Source organism: Coregonus lavaretus (assembly GCF_964263955.1).
Source record: "Coregonus lavaretus genome assembly, chromosome: 29".
Taxonomy (NCBI): domain Eukaryota; kingdom Metazoa; phylum Chordata; class Actinopteri; order Salmoniformes; family Salmonidae; genus Coregonus; species Coregonus lavaretus.
The window spans coordinates 34,232,952-34,260,117 of NC_140016.1; the positions used below are offsets into that span (position 1 = coordinate 34,232,952).

The 27,166-nt window shown below is 41.9% G+C and overlaps 1 protein-coding gene across 4 annotated transcripts; it reads left to right on the forward strand.

Moving 5' to 3' along the window:
- On the forward strand, positions 1–23,176 carry LOC311105315 (septin-6). Of its 4 annotated transcripts, XM_084147428.1 has the most exons (11): positions 13–96; positions 2,388–2,502; positions 6,274–6,469; positions 7,497–7,683; positions 10,111–10,272; positions 11,154–11,250; positions 11,933–12,101; positions 13,678–13,810; positions 14,027–14,217; positions 16,211–16,258; positions 19,354–20,457. In XM_084147428.1, the coding sequence occupies exons 1-10, from the start codon at positions 67–69 to the stop codon at positions 16,212–16,214; spliced, it is 1,284 nt and encodes a 427-aa protein (XP_084003554.1). In that variant the 5' UTR covers positions 13–66; the 3' UTR covers positions 16,215–16,258; positions 19,354–20,457. The 4 variants fall into 4 exon arrangements, with proteins under 4 accessions (XP_084003552.1, XP_084003554.1, XP_084003553.1 ...); XM_084147426.1 differs by lacking the exon at positions 16,211–16,258 and having other exon boundaries at positions 1–96; XM_084147427.1 differs by lacking the exons at positions 16,211–16,258; positions 19,354–20,457 and adding an exon at positions 22,111–23,176 and having other exon boundaries at positions 27–96.
- Positions 23,177–27,166: the final 3,990 nt, after the last annotated feature.

Sequence of the window (27,166 nt, forward strand, 5' to 3'; positions counted from 1 at the left end):
ATTGTTAGTGCTGCTAGCAGAATAGTAGTGCAGCTTCCTACATAGGGTCTTCATCAAAAAAGAACCATGGCGGCCACTGAAATAGCTAGGCAAGCGGTGAGTACTATAGTTAAGGATGATTTTCTAGCTTTTTTTGGCTAGGGCACCGTTGTAGCTTGCAAAAATTATTAATTTTGATAAGTATTGGGTGAATTTAACTCAAACAGCATGGATAGATGTCGGTGGAAAGCCCCTCTCACCATGGTTGTTGCACCGTTTTTTATAGGCTAGCTCGATATCAAATTACCTCTATTAGAACGTTATTATCGTAATGATACAATTTATCTAAATATATATCGCTCATTACGAAACCGCAGGATTGATAAAAATACAAATTATTACGAACATTCGATAGTCTCCATTTGCACGCATGCGTTCGCATTTTTGGTTATCGTTGCTATCCAGTATCCTCATAATTTCTCAATTTCTCAATTAAATCTATCTATACTTCACATTGATATGCTATTTAAGGATATTATGACTGTATATTTTATTCTGGACATTTCAATTTGCATGCATATCCGCCATCTCTCGTTGGTTCGATTCTGTTAGTAGCCTATAGCGTTGTTTCTGGTCCTGTCAGCCCTGTTACTTTGTTTGCTGGGCGTTGTCTGATGTGCATAACGAATCATATAGGGTACAACTGGGTGGGAATTATTAATATTTGTATATAATATAGACCTAAATAATAACGAGGGTAATATGGATTCATCAAAAGTGGTTTAATTAATTTCAGAATGTGAGAGTGAAGTAGGCTTGAAAAGTCACTGGTTGAAGGATTGGTAGTAGCCTAAAGGCCGGCAGATGGCGATATTGAGTCGTTTAAACCATCAATACCGGATCAATATCGCCATCTGCCGGCCTTTGGGCTAGATTGGTAGGCTAACGTAAATAGGTTTTCCGGTTATGTTCGCCTACATGAACGCTTTTTTGTGTGCAGTTAATTCAACCGAAATGTCTAAATGAATGGACGAGAACAACAAGCATTATGTAATTGTGCAACGCAGATGTGTCTTTGATCCCAAGTAGGCCTTGGGTTTGGGAATGCTGCACATGTAGGCCAGCTGAGGAGTGTTTGTTGAGTCAAGAAAAACCATCTGTTTAACTAATAGCCTTTCAGCTGTTTAAACACAATTCTAACTATACAAATGACAACTGTTTACCCCAGTCTGCATAACTATTTTCAACCTCTCCTCTTTTAGCTGAGTGGATTTTGCAGTCTGCCTCAAAGCCACTATATATTTTAAAAACATTTAGGCCTTTTAGTGGTGTGGTTGCTTCAGTTGATTCACTATTGAGGGCATGCTTGGCAGTTCCATGTAATCTAAATTCCTTGCATTCCTGCTCACATCACCACCCTGTGCAGTTCAAGAAGCAGAGAATGTGTGATGATGCTAGCTTCCTTCATGCACACACACACACACACACACACACACACACACACACACACACACACACACACACACACACACACGTTTGTTTTACTGACTTTGTGGGGATCTAACCCAAACCCTAATTGTACCCCTAAACCTAACCCATAAGCCTTTTTCCTTGTGGGGACCTGCGAAATGTCCCCACTTGTATGAATTTTCCTTGTTTTACTATCCTTGTGTGCACTTCTGGTCCCCACAAGGATAGTAAAAACACATACACACACACACACACACATTCCATATTAGACCCTTATGGATTTAGGGTCTACAACATTTTCGATGGGACTCGTAGGATCCATGTCCTCCTGTATCAAGTTGGGTCATTTGTTATAATACATTTATAACGTGGAATTGTTACTCTCACACAAACATGCCATCGTTCTACTGTGCATGGCTTGTTTTCAACACCTGTACAGCCTGTAACTCTTCAAATGTGATGTTTTACTTTCCATATATGGACATCGTGGTTTCAACAGTCTAGACTGCTGTATGCAAATATGTCAGCAGGAAACAGGAAGTGTATCACAGCTAGAGCACCAGAGAAATTAGCTGACAAGAATTATCTTGGTAGAATACAATGGAATGGGTCTGGCAAAAAAAGCTACATTAAGCTTAAACCATAGAAGATTGTAGCTATGGTTAACTCTTCAGTTTGTGCCTTAAAAACTGTACTACCAGTAGTTGTGGAAGTCAATGTTTGAAATGTCACATTTCTGTGTTGGCTGGTCCTGCATGAAATGTGTAAACTGAAGTGAAATAATAATATTATGATCAGCCTATGTTTACCTAAGTTACGATAGCCTTATCCATACCACCCCAGTTTCATATGCATCTGCGATTATACCCGGTTGTTAATGATTAATTACACATCTTTACTCAGTGTTTCTAATTTCAAAGTCATTCTCTTGTCTTTAGGGAGAAGGTGCTCGTGCCGTCCCTCTAGCCGGCCATGTCGGCTTTGATAGCATGCCCGACCAGCTGGTCAACAAGTCTGTCAACCACGGCTTCTGCTTCAACATCCTCTGTGTTGGTGAGTGTGTCATGCGTAAAACCTCCCTTTTTTTCTCCTGAAGGCAAAATGGGAGCCCTTCTCTGCCGCAATGTAGGCCTATGTCAGGCGTTTCCACTGTAGATGCAAACCCAATCCATTCTGTCTTTGACCCACTTTGGTTGCTTCTCACTGGTCAGTAGTCAACTCTGATTACCGTAGCTAATTCATCTTCCGTCAGTCAAGCTATCGTCTGGGACTGCGCGTAGAAATGAAGCCCCTAAAATGATTCCAGTCAAGTGTAATTCTGCATCTCCCCCCAATAATTTCAAAGCAATAGACAATAGACATGCGTGTAGTCCCCTGTAGCTCAGTTGTTAGAGCACGGTGCTTGCAATGCCAGGGTTGTGGGTTCGTTTCCCACGGGGGGGGGGGGCAGTATGAAAATGAATGCACTCACTAACTGTAAGTCGCTCTGGATAAGAGCGTCTGCTGAAATGACTTAAAATGTAAATGTATATTTCACTCCCTATATTACAGGATCTCAGAATGAAATGCGTATGCCATAGGCCTCATTTTGAGGCTGTATACAACTTAGCTGAATGGTATTTGGGCATCATTGACAGATAGTTTTCATATTTATCTATTATGGTGAAATGGTCTGGTTATGAAGCATGTTGTCTTTAAGCCTTATTTTGATTTACAGTGGTTTGTGAAAGTATTCACCCCCCTTGGCATTTTTCCTATTTTGTTGCCTTACAACCTGGAGTTAAAATGGATTTTGGGGGGGTTTGTATCATTTGATTTACACAACATGCCTATCACTTTGAAGATGCAAAATATTTTTTGGGGTGAAACAAACAAGAAATAAGACAAAAAAACAGAACTTGAGCGTGCATAACTATTCACCCCCCCAAAGTCAATACTTTGTAGAGCCACCTTTTGCAGCAATTACAGGTGCAAGTCTCTTGGGGTATGTCTCTGTAAGCTTGACACATCTAGCCTCTGGGATTTTTGCCCATTCTTCAAGGCAAAACTGCTCCAGCTCCTTCAAGTTGTACAGCAATCTTTGTCATACCACAGATTCTCAATTGGATTGATGTCTGGGCTTTGACTAGGCCGTTCCAAGACATTTAAATGTTTCCCCTTAAACCACTCAAGTGTTGCTTTAGCAGTATGCTTAGGGTAATTGTACTGCTGGAAGGTGAACCTCCGTCCCAGTCTCAAATCTCTGGAAAACTGAAACAGGTTTCCCTCAATAATTTCCCTGTATTTAGCGCCTTCAATTCTGACCAGTTTCCCAGTCCCTGCTGATAAAAAACATCCCCACAGCATGATGCTGCCACCACCATGCTTCACTTTGGGGATGGTGTTCTCGGGGTGATGAGAGGTGTTGGGTTTGCGCCAGACATAGCGTTTTCCTTGATGGCCAAAAAGCTCAATTTTAGTCTCTTTAGTACCTTCTTCCATATGTTTGGGGAGTCTCCCACATGGCTTTTGGCGAACACCAAACGTGTTTGCTTATTTTTTTCTTTAAGCAATGGCTTTTTTCTGGCCACTCTTCGGTAAAGCCCAGCTCTGTGGAGTGTACGGCTTAAAGTGGTCCTATGGACAGATACTCCAATCTCCGCTGTGGAGCTTTGCAGCTCCTTCAGGGTTATCTTTGGTCTCTTTGTTGCCTCTGATTAATGCCCTCCTTGCCTGGTCTGTGAGTTTTGGTGGGCGGCCCTTTCTTGGCAGGTTTGTTGTGGTGCCATATTCTTTCAATTTTTTTATAATGGATTTAATGGTGCTCCGTGGGATGTTCAAAGTTTCTGATATTTTTTTATAACCCAACCCTGATCTGTACTTCTCCACAACTTTGTCCCTGACCTGTTTGGAGAGCTCCTTGGTCTTCATGGTGTCGCTTGCTTGGTGGTGCCCCTTGCTTAGTGGTGTTGCAGACTCTGGGGCCTTTCAGAACAGGTGTATATATACTGAGATCATGTGACACCTAGATTGCACACAGGTGGACTTTATTTAACTAATTATGTGACTTCTGACGGTAATTGGTTGCACCAGATCTTATTTAGGGGCTTCATAGCAAAGGGGGTGAATACATATGCATGCACCACTTTTCCATTATTTATTTTTTAGACGTTTTTGAAACAAGTTATTATTTTCATTTCACTTCACCAATTTGGACTATTTTGTGTATGTCCATTACATGAAATCCAAATAAAAATCCATTTAAATTACAGGTTGTAATGCAACAAAATAGGAAAAACGCCAAGGGGGATGAATACATTTGCAAGGCACTGTATATGTTTAAACCAAATGGTCCATTTTGTAAATTTTGTTGAAAGTAGGAAACAGAATACAATCCCCTCTCCATTTTACACACTCTGAATTACTAGAAAGCTATCCGTGGCAATCAAAACATTCCAAAGCAATGGCAGAAGCCAAATGAACCTCTATTATTACAGCCTACTCTAAAGTCAGAGAAAGCAAAACAGTTGTAAACTGCACAGGCCTACAGCTCAAAGCCCAGAAATGCGATCCGGAGGCTTGTGGTTGTGGTCTAAACAAAACAGCAAGAACTGAATTGAGAGCAAAAAAAATTCTGCTGTAGTACATCCCCATTAGGATTCATCATAACTGCTGTTTTTCTTCACAATACTTAGATTTTAAAAAATGCTTTTTGCTGGTACGTTCAAATGTAAACCTTTTGATGTCAGGACCCCATCTTTAGCATGAGGTTCAGCATGGGTCCCTACCAAGCGAGATGCTCATAGCTTTGTTCAGCCCTGACAAGTTTCTATAAGGATGATGGGAGACCACAGAAACCTCTCGACAAAGTCCTGAGGTAGACTCTCTCTCTCTCTCAGACACAGGCACTGTGCTGTTCCATTCTATCCCCCGTTTACTATTTAGTGTGCACTCAGAGTGAAACCCTGATGCGCTGTGAATAGAAGGCTACTGGCGTTGGCAGTGTACCGCTCTGCTTGCTCCGTGTGTAAATGTGGTGTCAGATGAACAGAAATAGGCCTAGGTCTGCATCCCAAATGGCTCCCTATATAGTGAACTACTTTTGACCCAAAACATTTTCTGGCACTGGGAGAGGAAGGCAGCTGACTCACTCGACTGATAGCTTCGAACAGTATGAGTTTGTCAGAACGCATCAGGACATCCGTGACTCAGACCCTTGCTGCCCTTTTTTTCCATGGTCTGCTCCAGATATCAACCATGGTGAACATAGGATTAGCTTGTTGTTGCGCTGCCCTGCTTCAAGATGTCACATTCAATGTAGTTCCTCTTAAAGGCAGCCAAGTTATTAAACGTTTCTACGGCGTATCTTTTTTTTTATTCCATTGAAAAGCTCCTCTCCTGCCAAAAGCAGCAGAGAAGCCAGAGGGAGGGGTTCACACGCCAAATTTATGAAGATGTGAAAAATGGGAAGTGTCCATATAATGTACATTCTGGTGGCATAGAGAGATCTGCTCTGCAGCCCGAGTCCAGATTGTAGAACTGTAGTCTTTTCAACAGGGATGTACAGTACTAAATCCTGTAATGTACAGTATGCATGCACAGTATGTAATGTGCCTTTTAAGCCCACATTTATTCTGACAATGGCCCAATCTGGGATATTCCCTGATGTTCAATGGCCATTTCCATTAATGATATAATGTAGCCTATACCCATTGATTCTTGGAGAATATAGCTTATAAATGCCCAATGAGCTTAGTACAACTATCTCACACAAACTCAAAGTCCAGATACAGAGTCCACAGAAAAAGGACACAATAGTGAATTAACTGAAGATGTGTGTTTTAGGGGAAACGGGCCTCGGCAAGTCCACTCTTATGGACACCCTGTTCAACACCAAGTTCGAGGGCGAGCCCACCCAGCACAACCAGCCGGGCGTGCAGCTCAAGTCCAACACCTACGAGCTCCAGGAGAGCAACGTGCGCCTCAAGCTGACCGTGGTCAACACTGTGGGCTTCGGAGACCAGATTAACAAAGAGGACAGGTGAGAGACAATGATGTAGATAAACATATGAATATACTGTGTGTGTGTGTGTGTGTGTGTGTGTGCATGTATGACTTTGGTAAGAGAGCCCCAGGTTCCTCTTCATGTGTCTAAGAGATGTTTAGATTGTACAATAACTTATGGGTCGCATTCATTAGGCACAAAACAGAAGAAAACAAATGAATACGATCCTGGTGTTTATATACCGCTACCAAGAATATGTTATCTTTCACGGCATTGATCGTTTGTGAATGTCACTCATTAATTGTGCATGCTTGAGATGCCCCCCTATGAAGTGTGGACTTGAGGTCGCCCCCTCTGGAGTCTAGTAGAACATCAGGGACCACTCTTATTATCCCACTCCCATACCTTTATGAAAACAGACAATAGAAATATCAGCAGTCTGACACTTGAGCCAGGAGTCTTCAGGGCTAAATCATACTGTTTTGTCTGTGGGGAAAGGAGTACTGCTCTACCTGTCACTTTTCCCCACTGATGGAAACGTTCTAGTCAACATGGGATCTAATTGTCTCCACTCTCTCTCCCTCCTGTCATGTGATCCTCATTCCTCGTCATGAGAGATCACAGAGAGAGGATTGGATGATGTCATGTGAGCGCCAGTGTGAGCTAAGGGCTAGCAGTTAGTGGCATCCATCCCAAGTTCTGCCTGATGACTCCCAGCTAATGAGACCCAGCTCAGCTGAATGAGGGATCAGCAGGTTCCTTATAGGGAGCTAGCTACCTCTCATTGACTACACTCTGGGATGAAAAAACAAACTGGCTTTAATCTCTCACTTAAGAGATGCTTTACAACACCTTCTGATATTATATGGTGGTGGAACTGTCTTGATTTTGAGTGAGACATTTTTAAAAAGGCAAAGGGATAGCTACCTTTGAACCCTTCATAGACAATAGTAAGATACTTTCTCTTTTAGGTGCTCCGCTGTCATAAACCTAGTTTCCTTATTACCTGTTTATCATGCGTTTATAACACATTAATAACCCATTTAAGTTTTTCTCTCCTCAGCTACAAGTCTATTGTGGAGTTTATCGACACCCAGTTCGAGGCCTATCTGCAGGAGGAGCTGAAAATCAAGCGCACGTTACACAGCTACCACGACACTCGCATCCACGCCTGCCTGTACTTCATCGCGCCCACCGGACACTCCCTCAAGTCCCTGGACCTGGTCACTATGAAGAAACTGGACAGCAAGGTGAGCTGCGACGCTAGCTAATTACACTATGATTCCAAAGGATCAGTGGGTTAAATTCCTGCATGGGCCAGATATAGTATACTAAGTTGGCCTATATGTGTCACTGTCAATGTTGGCTTCTCTGTAAGTCACTTTGGCTAAAGATATCTGCTAAATTACCATATTACGCGATCCATTTATTGAACTCTGCTGATTTTGAAGTGTCACTTGAAAAGCAGTCTCCCTAATATGATGGGAACCTCAGTCGAAGAGTCATATTTTTGTCATAGCTATTTATAAAATGCAGGGGGGGAAAGAGAGAGCTCTCTAGCCTCAAGACGATGTCAATATGTAGATGCAAGGCATCATCGATGTCGTCACAGAGCACTTCATCATCATTTCACGGTGGCTCATAAACTATTTCCACACACTTTGCACGCTCACAGATGCGCTCCTGTCCTGTGACAGCGTCGGTGTAGGTCAGCCGTAAAACGCAGGCCCTTGATCGTCACGGTGACCGCTCACTCAATTTTCCTAATGCCACCTCAAAAAGCCCTATTTGCATAGAGACTTCCTGGATTTTGAAGAAAGGGGCTCCTCAGTGTTTGCCAGAGCAGCTGTATCCTACCCACCTCTCAGTCTCTCACAACAGTGTGATCTTTGATCCAGAGCAGAAGCCTCCCTGTGTATACATCACACAGCTCTTAGCATCAGCCCAGCATCATAGCTACTAGCGACTGTAAAGCCCTCTATAGGGGTGTCCAAGGGCCAATGCTAGTGGATGGCGTTTGAGGCTGGCCAAAGTGAGTGAAAAAAAAGTTGGTTGCGTAGGAGGAAGTGCAGTGTCTCTTGAGTTTATGGGCGACAAGTGGTGGTGGGTGGATGTTTGACAAAGACCCCCCTGCCTCCTTGTGCCTCTTCAGTCATGTGGGCTCCATTGAAGCGGATATTTGGACATACTGTATCTCTTCCCTCCCTCTCTTCATGTTCTGCTTCTGTTTGCACCAAACATGGGGGCTGGAGGTAGTGTTTCTTCTGAGCTAGCTGGATCAGTAGGCTCTCATCATTAACAATGTGTTTGGAGAGCTCTTCACGAGATGGAGCATGCGTTGGAGGTTCACTAGTACTACTCTCTCTTACTGCTCTGCGCTACCAGTTAAAAAAAAAAATCTTTACTTCGTTCCAAGCTCTGATTATGTCGGAAATGCACATAGATGGGCCCGAATTGAAAATGCACAAACATTCCTGAAGCTAGTAGAGACTAGAGGTGTTCAGATTTAAAAAGACAAGCTACATTTTTTTTTTCCGTATCCGGCTAGATGATATCCCTGCTTTTGACCAAGGCACAAGGCATCCAGAGAAACGTAAGGAAGGGAGGGTAGGCCCAGATCTCAGGGTCTATTTATATCCTGTCTTGGCCAGATGTTCCCCACGTTTAGCTAGCTAGCTGTGATGTCCTGGCTGCATAAGAGATGCTCGCAAATACTTATTTGCCTCATTAAAATGCAAATCAATTTATAACATTTTTGACATGTGTTTTTCTGGATTTTTGTTGTTGTTATTCTGTCTCTCACTGTTCAAATAAACCTACCATTAAAATTATAGACTAATCATTTCTTTGTCAGTGGGCAAACGTACAAAATCAGCAGGGGATCAAATACTTTTTTCCCTCACTGTACATATTACCTCAATTACCTCGACTAACCGGTGCCTCCACATATTGACTCTGTACCGGTACCCCCTGTATATAGCCTCCTTACTGTTATTTTATTTTACTGCTGCTCTTTAATTATTTGTTTTTTACTTATCTATTTTTTACTTAACATTTATTTTTCTTAAAACTGCATTGTTGGTTAAGGGCTTGTAAGTAAGCATTTCACTGTTGTATTCGGCACATGTGGCAAATCTTTTTTTCTTTTATTTGAATGCACCGTATGTGCTTATTATAGATTAAGCTTATTCCTGTACTTAAAATAATTCTCAGTGGAGAAGCTCCATCGAAGGGCTTTTTAGTCCAGGACTAGGCTTCGTCTTTATCTGGGAAACCAACCCTTAATGTTTGGAGCTGAGAGAGGTTTTGGATTAAATAACCATATAATTATTTATGGGCTCTGTTTGAAAGTAGACCCAATTTAAACAAGTTAGTTTCAGTTGTTGTTTTGTCCTGGTGAAAGTGTAGTGTTGTAAATTGCATTTGTCATGAGCCTCAAAGCCAATCCTTATTTAGCTATATCCCAAAGTGTAGGCATTATTTGTTCGCACAGTCTTCAAAATAATTGTGATTCAGTATGCTTTTATCTTGATGCAAGTCCGTAAGGTATTACAAGATCTGTGTTATTTGTATGTATTTTGATGGATTGTTTTGTCTATATGCACCATACATAATTTCCTCATTAGCGGATAGCCTAATAACGTTTTAGAATCTAATTCAATCTCCTCAAATGACAGGTCAACATCATCCCCATCATCGCCAAATCAGACGCCATCTCCAAGAGCGAGCTGACCAAGTTCAAGATCAAGATCACCAGTGAGCTGGTCAGCAACGGCGTTCAGATCTACCAGTTCCCCACCGACGACGAGACGGTGGCAGAGATCAACTCCACCATGAACGTAAGCTAACCCTTCTCTGATGCCGCTCATTTTAGTTCAGTAGCATTTCAGCAAATTTTATCAATATAGACTTTTTAGTTATAGTTGAGAACTATAAGTATGACTGACATGGTTTGATTAGGGAGAAAATCATATAATACGATACTTGATTGTCTGTTTTCATGGAAGATATTTTTGTGAGGACAGGCACATTAGAAAACAATATACATACAATACAGTGGACAGAATCATTACAGTAGATATAGTTGTGTATCTGTAACCCTCATGTGAGAATCCTTTCACTATGAGTTCTGGGTCATTTATTCAGTTAATTCTCAGAACAACATGCAACACTAGAACAGGATACAAGCACCATCTGTGTCCACACAGGGAGGGGACAGTACAGTCCAGGACAGTGTAGGACAATCAGCTAGCTCTCGCTACAGGAAGCTCTCAGTGTGGGAAAGGGCCCCTGGCCACTGACAACAGGGCCAGGGCTAAATGAGCGGACCATGAGGAGTGACAAGCGAGTAGAGCATGCCAATGCTTCTGACTGAGCACTGAGCAGAACCCAGCTGATTTGCGTTAGTCAATTAGCTCTCGAGGCTCTCGCCCTCCGTTCTCACAATGATGCTTCCACTCTGGCAGAAAGGTCACCAACCCGACCACTTCAGTGAGAAGCACTCCCTGTTTATGAAAATGAGCTATTGTTGTTGGATGTAGGGAACGTATATCAATTTGCTATTGTAGGCCTAACTTGACATGTCACATATAGTTCACTTTGTAATTGGTTCACTCTGCAATTGGTTTGCCTGTCAAGAGATATGCTCCAATTTATCCAAATCTAAACAAATAAATAATGAAGTTATGTAATAGAATCCTTTCTTCCTTCGGCTCCGCAGGGCCATTTGCCGTTCGCCGTTGTGGGAAGCACGGAGGAAGTAAAGATCGGCAACAAGATGGTGAAAGCGCGGCAGTACCCCTGGGGAACGGTGCAGGGTAAGCTAGGTCACGTATCACAGAGGAAATGATAGGGGGATCCTCCCGCCACCGTTTCCCTCCCACTCAACTCCCTAAACAACAGCATTCATACCGTCAAGAGGGAATCCATCACTGCTGCTTATGTAATCTCATTCATGTTTGTCTATTTAACACTACATGCCTCCACTCTTGCATAAATGTATGACCAACAGCAGCTGTTGCTTGAGTCATGTCACTTAGATGGGGAGTAACCGAATTCCATGTCACAAATGTTTGAGGATTCTATGGATTTATCGATTTATCGCAAACAAGTCAGTAATGCTTGAAAAGTGGTAGATTGTGAAACCTGTGACGATTATCAGAGAAAGTCACTGACTTACCATAGGAAGATAAATGTGAAATGTCTCGTATTCTCAGTATATCAAATTATAAGATATTAGAATTAGATGACACTTCCTCCATATCCCCACACCTTATCAGCTGTCAATTTGTAATTTGGTTCCCTATGGTGTGCTCGTACGTATGTCGATTTAGGCTGTGTGTGGATACGTGGGGGGGTTGTATGAACTAGCCTTGTCCTCACATGGAACACAAATACAATAGTTGTGGCCCAAGGCTGTCTCTGACGTTGTGCTCCACGCTCTACTCAGTTCACTCTATGGGGTGTCTGTGTCTGTGTGTGTGTGTTTGTCGTCGGCAGTGGAGAATGAGAACCACTGTGACTTTGTGAAGCTGCGGGAGATGCTGATCCGGGTGAACATGGAGGACCTGCGGGAGCAGACCCACACGCGTCACTACGAGCTCTACCGCCGCTGCAAGCTGGAGGAGATGGGCTTCAAGGACACGGACCCCGACTGCAAACCCTTCAGGTGCGGCTGTTTCCCTTCCTATTTCCTCCTCGCTTCCAGTTTCCTCTTTACTCCCTACATCCTTCCAAGACCGCGTCACAATTCTCCACCCTGCACATTTGCTGTCATGGATGTAGCTCGTTACACTTGTATTCGGGTTGAAAATGGCAGATTTGGATACTGATAAGCGCCTAAATTGGAACGCAGTGGCTGTACAGTAACAGAGCTCAGGGTCTCCACGTCACAGCGCTGTATGGGTTTTGACTGACAGCTGTTCTGAACTTGAGCACCTCGCGCGTCAAGAAGTTCCCCCCATCCCTCCCAATAATTGGGCAACTTTTGCAAATGTTTTGTTGTCTGAATGAGGGAAAATCTTTAAATTAAGAGGACTCAATGTATTTTGAAAGATGAGACATTGAGGATTATAATAAATACCGCTTTGATGTCATACAAGCAAGCCAAACACCTGTGAGTCCAAATGTGCACTTCATATTTCCATATCATAAAACTCATGTCATATACAGGGTCAACGTTTATGATCACTATGTTTGATATACAGTTACAAGTTGACATGGCGTTATACCCTGGGTTGTCCTGAACAGAATGAGCCTATGTTTGTTTTATTGTGAAGAACGTTTGCAGTGGACCATGCATCTGAATGCACTCATGACTCCATTCTATGCGCACCAAAATTACGATCTGCTTCTCTGAATTGCCTTGTGAAAGCCTAACACTGTAAGATCGTATTTATAATGGACAGATTGCGATTTATAATGGTCCATTTTTGGATTGTGTAAACAACAACAGTAATTGTGTAAAGGCGGGAATGCAGGGCTGTGTTCCAAACAAAACAACTACAAGTGTGCTTGCTCTAGTTCCTCAACGGCACAGCTAGGAGAGCTAAAAAAAAAACACATAGTTGAAGACTCTTTGAGTCATAAAAGTGCATTGAAATTACTTAGGAACTGAGCACACTTTGGAGAGGTGTGTGGCCACTTGGAAACACCAGTTAGACCTCTCACTCAAACCTGTGTCATTTTTCTGTCTTATGTTGCACCTACCCCACATTTTCCAATAATATTCTTATCATGTCATTGAATGTATCCAGTGTATTTGCAGATTTCGTTATCAACAAATGTGCCGAAAAGTATAGTAAATGTTAAATGCAGATAAAACCAACAGTTTAATGTTTGGATTCAGTCTTGTGTCAACTGTTGTGTCTTCACTTTTAGTCTAATAATTTTCCCAGAATCTCCAAACTGTTCCCTTTTAATTGCTACCATGGTTATTTCTTCTGTAAGAAACATTTCAATTTAGCCCTATCCAAATAGGCCAATTCCCACGAGTGTAAGTTTTTTTTTAACAATGGTTGAAACTCCCTCAAGCCAATGCTAACATCATTTCAGTGCTTTAAAATCCACGCCAAGGAGTGTGCACTACTTTCCACTTCCTACCACCCCCTTAGTTAATGAAAATCACTTGTTGCATTCTGATTTCAATTACACTCTGCTGTAATTCACTGTAATGTGAATGTAGCGACATAGTTCGAACATGTGTAACTTAATTTATGACTTTCCTCTTTCTGTGTGGACCCCAGTCTGCAGGAGACGTACGAGGCCAAGAGGAACGAGTTCATGGGCGACCTGCAGAAGAAGGAGGAGGAGATGAGGCAGATGTTTGTCCAGAGAGTCAAGGAAAAGGAAGCCGAACTGAAGGAGGCAGAGAAAGAGGTGTGTGTGTGTGTGTGTGTACAGGAAGGTTTCTCCATTACCAGTTAATGCTTTAATTCTGCCACATCATCACCAATCCTACCAACCTAACAAGAACTAGGGTTACATGTGCGACATCTCTATTTGTACTCAAAGCTACAGATACATTTACATCAGATACCACACCTTTTAAATGAGTTTCTATCTAAGACGTGAGTTATCTCCCACGCCACACAGCTGCACGAGAAGTTTGACCGGCTCAAGAAGCTGCACCAGGATGAGAAGAAGAAGCTGGAGGACAAGAAGAAATCGCTGGATGACGAGCTCAACGGCTTCAAGCAGAAAAAGACGGCCGCCGAGCTCCTGCAGTCCCAGGCCCAGCAGGCAGGGGGCTCCACCACACTCAAGAGGGACAAGGAGAGGAAAAAGTAAGTATCTCCTTCCACATTCACCTCCCTCCTCCTCACACAGCAGGCAGTGTTCAGGGTCATGTTCATTAGGCACCCAAACGGAAGAGAACGGACCGAAACAGGGAGAGACTACCTGGACTTGTCAAATGAGAAACGCTCATTTTCATGTTCCATTGCGAAACGTTTTAACACGTTTTCTGTTGCGTGAACACCACCCAGCTATCCTTGAGGATTCCTTAGGGATACTGGACCGGAGCATTCTGGATGTTACAACCTGATCTAGGAGGAACAAAGAACAACTGGATAAATTGTCACTATAGTGTTTTCTAGGCAGGGTGCAAATGCCCCCAAATCAACATTTAGGGCCTCATTAACCAAAATGAGGGGTGCCCACCTAAACAATAATATAGGAAACACTAGGTCATTAATTCCACTTAGAATTCCACTTAGAATGCCATCTCTAAATGATATTTACTCAACATAGTGAGTAAATGTATTACTGTCCCTCCCTATGTATATTTGGTGATACAGAGGATTTACTAATGAAAATATAAATGATGTATGTATGTGGAGCACTTTACTGGTGCACGATGCTGTACACTGTTGTTGCAAAAGCTGCACCTCAGATATGAAGATGCCTGGCACACACCACACGGAAACAAATGACAAACTCATTAATCAAAGCTTTCATTTGCCTTATGTCGATGCATTTCTAGGAACTCTTTGCCTGACCACCGCTTTGGCTTGTCCCATTAATGTCACCGAGCATTGAGTGGTTTCTCTCCCCAGTCTAATGGATTAGCGATAACCAACGAGCTGACTCTGGTTACATTGAAATGGAGGAGCAATAGATGTAGAGATGCTCCCTAAGGCTTAGTTTAGCAGTCTAGCAAGCGTTTGCTCTCAAGCCTTTAGAACTATGGTATAGAGGTGGACTTGCTATTTTTCTCCCCCAAAATGAACACGAATATGCACCAGAAATTAGGATCACTGTCACTTTTAATATGATTTTAGATTGTTTTCTATATATCTTTATCACACAGAGGACTATAGTTAGTAATATCCTCAACCCTACTCTAGTCCTCAACGTAAACCAGATTAATCTAGATTAGATGTAGTATTACAGTAATCTGATTGTATTGACCCCAGGCTAGTGACACTGCTGGTATAGGCCTATATCCCATAGGAATGTTGGTTAAGTCATTGTGACAGTTTGTTTTACCTTTAGTATCGGGCTACTGTAGTAGGGCCGTGTTGACAGTTAGATAGGTTGTTGACGTGGGTCCCTTCATGTTGGTAATCACTCCTGGTTGTGTATTCAAACTGATGTGAGCCCTGCCACCTGCCCTGTTAGAAAGGACGAAGACACTTGCACTGAGAAAGGTTCTTTTTTTTATTCTAAATTATTGTCTTTACAGTTCTTCTGTCATTTCTCTCCGCTATCTCTGAACTCTGTAGTTTTTCCTCCTCACAGGGTTCTCTTCACTCTCCATCCCTTTCACTTAATGTTTCTGGGTGACTGATCAAAACATTATTGGCCAGTTTCCCGGACACAGATTAAGCATTGACCTAGACTAAAAGCCTAGCTTAGTCTTGTCTGAGAAACCGGCCCTATGAATGCTAGTTAGTACTTCATCATTTGCTTAACCTTTGAATCCCAAACTTGGCCTCTCTATTTCCTTATCTTGTTCAAAACATAAGCCTGTAGATAGCTTGGGCTACAAAACAATGTTTTATTCAGTCACCAAAGGACATGAGCATGGCATGTTTTAATGAGTGGTGTAGATGTGACATGGAGAATGTGTATGTGCTGACGCATTCAAGACAACTCGGAACTCGGAAACTCAAATGTCCTTGGAAACTCGTTGTAGAAAGATAAGGACCGAGTTTCCCACTTGGAAAATATCTGAATCAACCAATAGAGGTTCCAAGTTTTTGAGTTGTCTTGAATGCACCATATGTCTCCCATGAGTGCATGTGTCACCTATGTTGCATCCATGCTGTTTTACAGTTAACTCCTCCCCCACTTGCTGCATGCTGCATGAGACATCTTGTCCTGGTAAGGCATGCTCACTCAACTGTTCCCCTGGTAACCAATGACAAAAAGCACATCGATCGAGATATATATATATTTATTTTTTGACATGTAAATCAGATGTCAGTTAAACACATATTTGAACTTAAATGAGAAGGACAAGGAAGTCCTCAAATGTAATTACTTTTTCAAATTGATTTAAATAAGTCTTAACTTCTAGCAGCTGTTAGAAATACAGGCAACATCTGTACAGTAGGCCTACTTTCAATACATATTAGTTCACATTTTATACTAATCAGACCTGGGTTCAAATATATGTGTATTTGAGTATCTGGTATTTCAAATACTTTTTTCTGTGTATTGGAGTATTTTCAAATACATAGCCCAAGTACTTTTATTTAAGTATTTTAATTGTTATTTGTAAAAAACAAATAGTCTACCAAATAGTTTTTGAGAGCATTTTCAAATACTATTTTCAAATACACTACATGACCCAAGGTATGTGGACACCTGCTCGTCGAACATCTCATTCCAAAATCATGGGCATTAATATGGAGTTGGTCCCCCCCCTTTGCTGCTATAACAGCCTCCACTCTTCTGGGAAGGCTTTCCACTAGATGTTGGAACATTACTGCGGGGACTTGCTTCCATTCAGCCACAAGCATTGGTGAGATCGGGCACTGATGTTGGGCGATTAGGCCTGGCTCGCATTCAGCGTTCCAATTCATCCCAAAGGTGTTCGATGGGGTTGAGGTCAGGGCTCTGTACAGGCCAGTCAAGTTATTCCACACCAATCTCGACAAACCATTTCTGTATGGACGTCGCTTTGTGCACGGGGGCATTGTCATGCTGAAACAGGAAAGGGCCTTCCCCAAACTGTTGGCACAAATCTGGAAGCACAGGATTGTCTAGAATGTTATTGTATGCTGTAGCATTAAGATTTCCCTTCACTGGAACTAAGGGACCTAGCCAGAACCATGAAAAACAGCCCCAGACCATTGTTCCTCCTCCACCAAACTTTACAGTTGGCACTATGCATTGGGGCAGGTAGTGTTCTCCTGGCATCCGCCAAACCCAGATTCGTCCGCCGGATTGCCAGATGGTGAAGCGTGATTCATCACTTCAGAGAACGCGTTTCCACTGCTCCAGAGTCCAATGGCTGTAGGCTTTACACCACTCCAGCCAACACTTGGCATTGCGCATGGTGATCTTAGACTTGAGTGCGGCTGCTCGGCCATGGAAACCCATTTCATGAAGCTCCCAACGAACAGTTATTGTACTGACGTTGTTTCCAGAGGCAGTTTGGAACTCAGTAGTGAGTGTTGCAAGTTTGGTGGAGGAGGAATAATGGTCTGGGGCTGTTTTTCATGGTTCGGCTAGGCCCCTTAGTTCCAGTGAAGGGAAATCTTAACGCTACAGCATACAATGACATACTGTGCTTCCAACTTTGTGGCAACAGTTTGGGGAAGGCCCTTTCCTGTTTCTGCATGACAATGCCCCCGTGCACAAAACGAGGTCCATACAGAAATGGTTTGTCGAGATTGGTGTGGAAGAACTTGACTGGCCTGCACAGAGCCCTGACCTCAACATACTGCACAGAGCCCTGACATACTTTTGGTCATTTAGTGTACATTAAAATATTCAACTTGTCTTTTCAAATAAAATATATCTGAATACTTACTTTGAATGTATGTGAAAGTTATTGAGATATTTAAAACAGTATTTGAACGCAGGTCTGATACTAATTCAATGCATCAAATCTTTGTAACAAATCATATGTAACATTTATAGTGTTGGTACATTTTATTAATGTCTGTATCCACCCATGGCTTATCTGAAGATGACATCACTGCCGCAGCAGTGGATCATGTCCTGTGGTTGGCTGTGCCCGTGCCAGCCTCTAAAAGAGTCTCAAATTAAATCACCACGTTTATCAGCCCCTGTCTGATGTGCTGCCCCATCTGCCCTCTGAAACCACAACAATCTGCTTTTGTGGTCCACCCCTGCCCTTCCCGGCCCTGCCTAGCCACTACACAAAGAGCATTCAGAGAGAGCTCAGCAGACACTGCAGGATCGCGCTAGTCCGCCGTTCAGCCTTAGAGCCAATTCTTGTGTATGGGGATTGTTTATATAATTTTTTTGTTGATCCTTCAGCTATTTGACACCTAGCTGTTTGTTGAGAAAAAAGAACAACAATGAGAGCTACGCTATTTGTACAGATTCAGCCATAGGGGAGAGCGGGTGGGATAGGAAGACATCTGTCTTGCTATCTGTAAACTGCTGCTCCTGGGCTGGCTCATCTTCAAGACCTTTTAGTTAAATGTGATGAAAAACAGCCTGCTGTCTCAGCGTTGCTGTGTCATTCTGGACTACGGTCACAGGAAATGAGCAGTGTGAAATGAACAGACAAATCAACCATAGAGACAGACTGCATTTTTCTAAGGCCCTGTAGAAGCAACTTGAGAATGGATCGGTGAATTATTATAATAGTCAATTCAGGATAAATTATCAAGTTTGTAATAATCACGTATCCCTCCCTAGTTAATCTCGGAAACAAAAATGTTGCTAGCTAGCAACGTTTTTATTCATTTATTTCCACTAGACGATTTACCGTGGTTAACATTGACGTGTTAGTCCATTAGGTAAGTAGCCTTACACAAGGCCCGAATGGCTAATAGGAGCAGGAGCCTATCTCCTGTTACTGTAGAATGAGGCAGCTTGATGTACAAGGACACCCCCTGGACAGGACGCTAGTTTATCGCAGGACCTTACCTCCAATATATCTCCTTAATGCTGAGTGCCAAGCAGAGACTCATCGGGTCCCATTTTTACAGTCCTTGGTATGACTCGGACAGGAACTCCAAACCTTCTAATCTCAGGGTGGACGCTCTAACCACAAGGCCACTGATTTGGTGTGTTAGGCTATTAGCCTACCAAATACATTTTGTTTCAACAGATACTCTAAATCTCCCCACCTCTGTCTTATTAACAGTAACAACCTTAACACATGTTCCTTTCGACATTACATTTGACCAATAACGTGAATGATTCTGTCATTTGATTAACAAGTATGTCTACTAGTGTTGTTAACGCGTAATGGTCCTTTTCTCTATTTCCAGTTCAGGATTCCTGTAGAAAAGTGCTCCCTCCCTCAGCCAGCTGTGAATGAGTTTTCACCCCATCCTTGGCAGTGCCATGCTGTTCTCTGTGCCCTCCTGTCCTCCCTCTTTCCCCCTTTCCCCCATTCCCAAACCCCACACATGTCCCTGCTCTGAGGAAGAATCCAGCCATTACTGTGAATAGGAATCCTTGACTCGAACGCATGCTTATTTTGTACGTTTTTACAAGCCATCATTCTGCGTTTGCCTGTTTATTTTTTTATGTTGGAAAGTAGACATTCTCTTTTTGTTGACCTGTTCCGCATGATTGAGTGTGCTTTTAACTTTAACATGCGCAACTACTGTTGACGGGCAGGAGTTTGTGGAGGCTAAGGTGAAACGCACATCAGCTATGGTCTGACCAAGCGAGTGGTGTGTGGCGTGTAATCCGTGCTCATTACATAGACTTAGCAGGGGTAGCATATTGACATTCATGTTTCATACTACCACTATTCTACTCACTCCAACGGTATCCTAAACCACTTGAGATTATGAAGATGTGCACTGATATCGTATTGGTATACAATGCATAATTTATTGAAAATAAAGACACAATCGTAGTATGTTTTAAATGAGGGCATGTTGTCCACCGCCCATCGAGAGTAGCCTGGTCCCAGATCTGTTTGTGCTTTTGCCTACTCCAAACATGGCATGACTATGAGTGACAGGGAGTTGGCATGATAGCGCAAACAAACTGGCGCTGAAGCTATGAAGACTGTGAGTGTTAATAGTCAACTGCTGATGTTATTTCATCTTAGCCTGGTGCATGTGCAGATATGAATGCTTTCTTGTCATCTCTTTGCCATACCTCATTGTTTTTAATAAATGTTATGCTATCTGCATACTTATTAGCTTTTCACATTTACACATTTTACACAAATGTGATTTTGTATATTTCTAGTGCAATTGTGACCTTTTGATAAAAATAAAATAAATACATTTAAAAGCACATTTTAAGCCATTTAAACAAATAACATTCATGTAGGGATCAGTATTCCACTTGTATCAGTGTTACACAAAAATACTTAATATCCAAAGGAAATAAAGGGTGAATTTAACCAAATATTTCAGCTGTGGCCACGATTATTGTGTATGAAATGTATAATGAAGCAGTATTTTAAACATACAGGATGTGAGTGGGTTCTGAACGTGATGATATTAGGGTTTCACATAGATTCTAATAACAGTTGAAAACACTGTATTTGGTCTAGATATTTAACTCATTCAAGGGCTTTGAGATATCACGCCATTGTTATTGTCAAAACAACTCTCCTTACAGAGCTGTACAGAGCGAAATTGTCTGCGAACCTGAATTCATAGGGCTGGATCCTGACTTGGACTTTCGCATTAATTATGCATTGAAGTCAATAGGACACTTGCATTTAAGTTAGGTGCACAAATGTCAAGTTAGTATTCAGCCTTATAGTGCTGCACTGCTTTTGTCCAAACAGACAAGCAGTCATTCTCAATTCCTCCTAGAGAAACAAGATTGGAACACTCCTTTGTTTGGCAGATGAGTTTGAGCGCCAATGAGATTGTGGTTTCTATTTTCAACTCGACTTCCTTCACATCTGTGTCTTGAGGACAGGATGTTTTATCAGAAAAATATTTAGTACAACCACCACACCACCCTCCAAAAACATGTCTATGTCCTTGCTCAATATAATCGACATGCCTTTGTACGGTGACAAAGGTCGGACAGTTGGTCTGATGAGTCAAATGTCCACAGATATAGGCATTTTGTTTTCGTCTAAATGTATTGAAATGAGTCGCTTGCGTACTTACACATTATTATGCAGGGGTGTAGTAGGTATGGTTTACAACTTCTCACAATCCCTTCTCAAGTTGCTCTTTGTCTCAATGTCTCTGGGGAACTGTTGTCCTAAGCTCAATGGGTTGGCAGGGTGTGCCTTGGTGTGTTGTGTCATTCATACAAACTGTGCTTTAGTTCCCCTGCTCACTGCTCTGTGTGTATTTACCTTTCCTTTGCAGTAATCCCTGGCTCTGCACTGAGTAGGTGCTTCCACCCTCAAGCTTTGCTAAGGGACCAGGCTTTGTGGGTAGCAGGTACCCCAAGGCTGAGGAGAGGCATTGTGACCCCACCCTTCTGGGTTAAAAAACAAACATTCATTTGCTTTATGTATTAACAAAAGAATACCCCTATCTGTATTTCATTGCTTCTCAATGTGCTCGCTGTGTGGCTAAATCTGTCTTTTACCTATGGCTATGCTTTTTTTGTCATGTCGTGTTTTTGCGGTGCTGACTTTGACTAATATCACCATTTGCGTTTTGCTTCTATAGGGATAGATATTTAGGGTCCATGTTTTTGTTGTGTACTTCACTTGGTAGTTTTTCCATCATTATTAGGTTTAAGATCGTCTGTTTGATTTATTAACTGACACTGACTACCTTTTTTGTATTTACAGAGAACATAATATCTGCTGCGAGCAGTTCTCAATGAGACTTAATAAACAATTTATTCAATGTTTTAAATCAGTATTATGCTCAAATTGAATTGGTCAACTCAAGTACTGTAGTATGTTATTATATTAGTAGCTATTTTTAGCTTACAACACGGACATTGCATTTGTAACAGAGTTAGTGTCAGTAACCCTTGTTTCTTATTTATCTTGAACCTTGCCTTCTGGTAGGCACTGTTGCTTTCCCTGACTGCTTGGGCATCTCTTGTAACCTTGCATTTGTCTCCTTTCTCTCTAGCTTCTTTTAATCTGTCTTGGCCACATGTCTGAAGAGGGGATTGCAGCTTCAACAAGAACTAAGCACCCATTTCCTCTTCCTGTCTTTTCTCACTGCATCAACCTTTTTTAACTTCCATCTCATCTGCTTTGTTGAACATGGCCATATGTGGGCTTCACATGGTATTTTTTGGATAGTTTACGTTTTGTCACCTAATCAAGGTACACTTTGGCAAGTGGGAGTCCTTCACTCTTTAATATTTTGCAGATCTGTCTTGGTGTATGAATGAACAAAGCTGTGCTCAGGTAGGATTCTAAACGGTTGTTCAAGAGAAAAACATCTAATCAATAGTTTCATCATACCATTTGTGACAGAGCCAAGACTCTGGATTAATGTATATTGAAATACAGTATTCTTTGTTCACAGCATAGATTGTTTCATTGCAACTTAGAAGAGCCAAAGACATATTCATGTCAAGCACTTATTTAGTGAAAACACCTTTTCTGTACTGAAATACCATGTAGGTCACATTTAATGCCCTTTATGCATTGTGCTTTAACTACCATCAACCTATTCTGTATTTTGCATGTCTTATGCTCTTTTTTTTTTAAATTTCATCACCTCTGTGATTTTGACCTTTTGCTCCACATAGTTGTTTTCTCCCCTAACAGTTCCGTTTTGCACTCTTTCACATTAGATTGTTTGGACCAGTTTTATCTTGTGTATTACTACTTGTAATGTGCAGTTTACACCCCTCTCCACAATTTGTGGCACCCATATTGCCAAATATTACAATGAGATGGAGTTGAATGCTAGATACAGATAGATACTCATGCATTTGTATAATTTATAAGGATATATTTTGTGTATTGAAGTGGAGACCTGTTTATGAAATATGATCTTTGGACGTGACTCTTCTCTCTGTGTAAAGTTACATTTTGGCGTAAGAAGTTGCCATACATTTTTCTATCGTCTGACATAATCACCCCTCCCTAGTCAATTACTTGTCCACACCACAAATTAATGATAAAATACGTGATTGTAGTTTGATTCCATTGATGTACATTTTCAATAAAATTATGAAGATAAAGTGTGTATTTGTTTTTTATGCCAAATGACTTAGTTGTGCAAATAATAAACATTGAGGACAGGTTATACAGTATATTCACTTATTAAAATGAACCCACATTTTTTGTACACTTCAAAAGTGAAGAGGAAGACTGCCACCTTCTGGTTAACAGGGGGATGGGGTAAAACCTATAGTTATTCTAAAAGTATTAGCTAGCTATTTAAAATATATACTGAACAAATATATAAATGCAACATTAAACAATTTCAAAGATTTTACTGAGTTACAGTTCATATAAGGAAATCAGTCAATTGAAATAAATACATCAGGCCTTAATCTATGGAATTCACATGACTGGGAATACAGATATGCATCTGTTGGTCACAGATACCTTAAAAGAAAGGTAGGGGTGTGGATCAGAACTAGTCAGTATCTGGTGTGACCACCATTTGCCTCATGCAGCGCGACACATCTCTTTTGCATAGAGTTGATCAGGCTGTTGATTGTGGCCTGTGAAATGTTGTCCCACTCCTCTTCAATGGCTGTGCGAAGTTGCTGGTTATTGGCAGGAACTGGAACACGCTGTTGTACACGTCGATCCAGAGCATCCCAAACATGCTCAATGGGTGACATGTCTGGTGAGTATGCAGGCCATGGAAGAACTGGGACATTTTCAGCTTCCAGGAATTGTGTACAGACCCTTGCGACATGGGGCCGTGCATTATCATGCTGAAACATGCTACAACAAGAAATTATGATCAATAACATCAAAGGTTGCACTGAAATCTAAAATTACAGCTTCAACTATCATCTTATTATATGAATGGCACGACAATGGGCCTCAGGATCTTGTCATGGTATCGCTGTGCATTCAAATTGACATCAATAAAATGCAGTTGTGTTCGTTGACCGTAGCTTATGCCTGCCCATACCATAACCCCACCGCCACCATGGGGCACTCGATCTGTTCACGACGTTGACATCAACAAACCGCCCACCCACGCGACGCCATACACGTGGTCTGCGGTTGTGAGGCCGGTTGGACATACTGTCAAATTCTCTAAAACAACGGCAGCGGCTTATTAACATTAAATTATCTGGCAACAGCTCTGGTGGATATTCCTACTGTCAGCATGCCAATTGCATACTCCCTCAAAACTTGAGACATCTGTGGCATTGTGTTGTGTGACAAAACTGCACATTTTAGAGTGGCCTTTCATTGTCCCCAGCACAAGGTGCAACTGTGTAATGATCACGCTGTTTAATCAGCTTCTTGATATGCCACACCTGTCAGGTGGATGGATTATCTTGGCAAAGGAGATATGCTCACTAACAGGGATGTAAACACATTTTTGAGAGAAATAAGCTTTTTGTGTGTATGAAACATTTATGGGATCTTTTATTTCAGCTCATGAAACATGGGACCAACACTACATGTTGCGTTTATATTTTTGTAAAGTGTATCATATATATATATAAAAAAGATTGACTAAATATATATATACACATACAGCTGTGGAAAACATTAAGAGACCACTGCAAATGTTTCTTTAATCAGCATTTCTAAATGTATGACAGCCATTCCATTCCAGTGTCTGTTGAATTCCAACACAGGCACACCTCATTCTACTGAATTAGGTACTGATTAGGTGATCACCTGAACAAAATCTTATTTAATGAGGAAAAGTATAAAAACCACTGCTGTGGTCATCACTATCCTCTTGCAATAGGACCAGCTGGATGGTAAAAACAGTGCTAATAGTACCTCAAAAGTAATGTTAATCAAAAAAATAACTATTGACCATGCCAAAAGAGTTGAAAAGGAAAGTTTTGAGTGAGGAAAAGAAGGGTTCAATTCTGGCTTTACTGGCAGAGGGATACAGTGAGCGGGATGACCGCCAACTCATTCGAATGTCACTCAACAACTGTAAGATGACATCAAGGTGAAGTGCACGGCGAGGACGGTTCGAAACAGGCTCCTAGGGGCAGGGCTGAAAACGTGCAAAGCTAGAAAAAAGCCCTTCATCAATGAGAAGCAAAGAAGAGCCAGGCTGAGGTTTGCAAAAGACCATAAGGATTGGACCGTAGAGGACTGGAATAAGGTAATCTTCTCTGATGAGTCTAATTTTCACCTTTGCCCAACACCTGGTCGTCTAATGGTTAGACGGAGACCTGGAGAGGCCTACAAGCCACAGCGTCTCGCACCCACTGTGAAATTTGGTGGAGGATCGGTGATGATCTGGGGGTGCTTCAGCAAGGCTGGAATCGGGCAGATTTGTCTTTGTGAAGGACGCATGAATCAAGCCACGTACAAGGTTGTCCTGGAAGAAAAGTTGCTTCCTTTTGCTCTGACATTGTTCCCCAACTCTGAGGATTGGTTTTTCCAGCAGGACAATCAAGGTGTGGATGGAGGACCACCAGATCAAGACCCTGTCATGGCCAGCCTAATCTCCAGACCTGAACCCCATTGAAAACTTCTGGAATGTGATCAAGAGGAAGATGGATGGTCACAAGCCATCAAACAAAGCCGAGCTGCTTGAATTTTTGCGCCAGGAGTGGCATAAAGTCACCCAACATCAATGTGAAAGACTGGTGGAGAGCATGCCAAGACGCATGAAAGCTGTGATTGAAAATCAGGGTTATTCCACCAAATATTGATTTCTGAACTCTTCCTAAATTAAAACATTAGTATTGTGTTGTTTAAAAATGAACATTAACTTATTTTCTTTGCATTATTTGAGGTCTGACAACGTGCATCTTTTTTGTTATTTTGACCAATTGTCATTTTCTGCAAATAAATGCTCTAAATGACAATATTTTTATTTGGAATTTGGGAGAAATGTTGTCAGTAGTTTATAGAATAAAACAAAAATGTTATTTTTACCCAAACACATACAGTGGGGAAAAAAAGTATTTAGTCAGCCACCAATTGTGCAAGTTCTCCCACTTAAAAAGATGAGAGAGGCCTGTAATTTTCATCATAGGTACACGTCAACTATGACAGACAAAATGAGAAAAAAAATCCAGAAAATCACATTGTAGGATTTTTAATGAATTTATTTGCAAATTATGGTGGAAAATAAGTATTTGGTCAATAACAAAAGTTTCTCAATACTTTGTTATATACCCTTTGTTGGCAATGACACAGGTCAAACGTTTTCTGTAAGTCTTCACAAGGTTTTCACACACTGTTGCTGGTATTTTGGCCCATTCCTCCATGCAGATCTCCTCTAAAGCAGTGATGTTTTGGGGCTGTCGCTGGGCAACACGGACTTTCAACTCCCTCCAAAGATTTTCTATGGGGTTGAGATCTGGAGACTGGCTAGGCCACTCCAGGACCTTGAAATGCTTCTTACGAAGCCACTCCTTCGTTGCCCGGGCGGTGTGTTTGGGATCATTGTCATGTTGAAAGACCCAGCCACGTTTCATCTTCATGCCCTTGCTGATGGAAGGAGGTTTTCACTTAAAATCTCACGATACATGGCCCCATTCATTCTTTCCTTTACACGGATCAGTCGTCCTGGTCCCTTTGCAGAAAAACTGCCCCAAAGCATGATGTTTCCACCCCCATGCTTCACAGTAGGTATGGTGTTCTTTGGATGCAACTCAGCATTCTTTGTCCTCCAAACACGACGAGATCTGACCATATGACATTCTCCCAATCCTCTTCTGGATCATCCAAATGCACTCTAGCAAACTTCAGACGGGCCTGGACATGTACTGGCTTAAGCAGGGGGACACGTCTGGCACTGCAGGATTTGAGTCCCTGGCGGCGTAGTGTGTTACTGATGGTAGGCTTTGTTACTTTGGTCCCAGCTCTCTGCAGGTCATTCACTAGGTCCCCCCGTGTGGTTCTGGGATTTTTGCTCACCGTTCTTGTGATCATTTTGACCCCACGGGGTGAGATCTTGCGTGGAGCCCCAGATCGAGGGAGATTATCAGTGGTCTTGTATGTCTTCCATTTCCTAATAATTGCTCCCACAGTTGATTTCTTCAAACCAAGCTGCT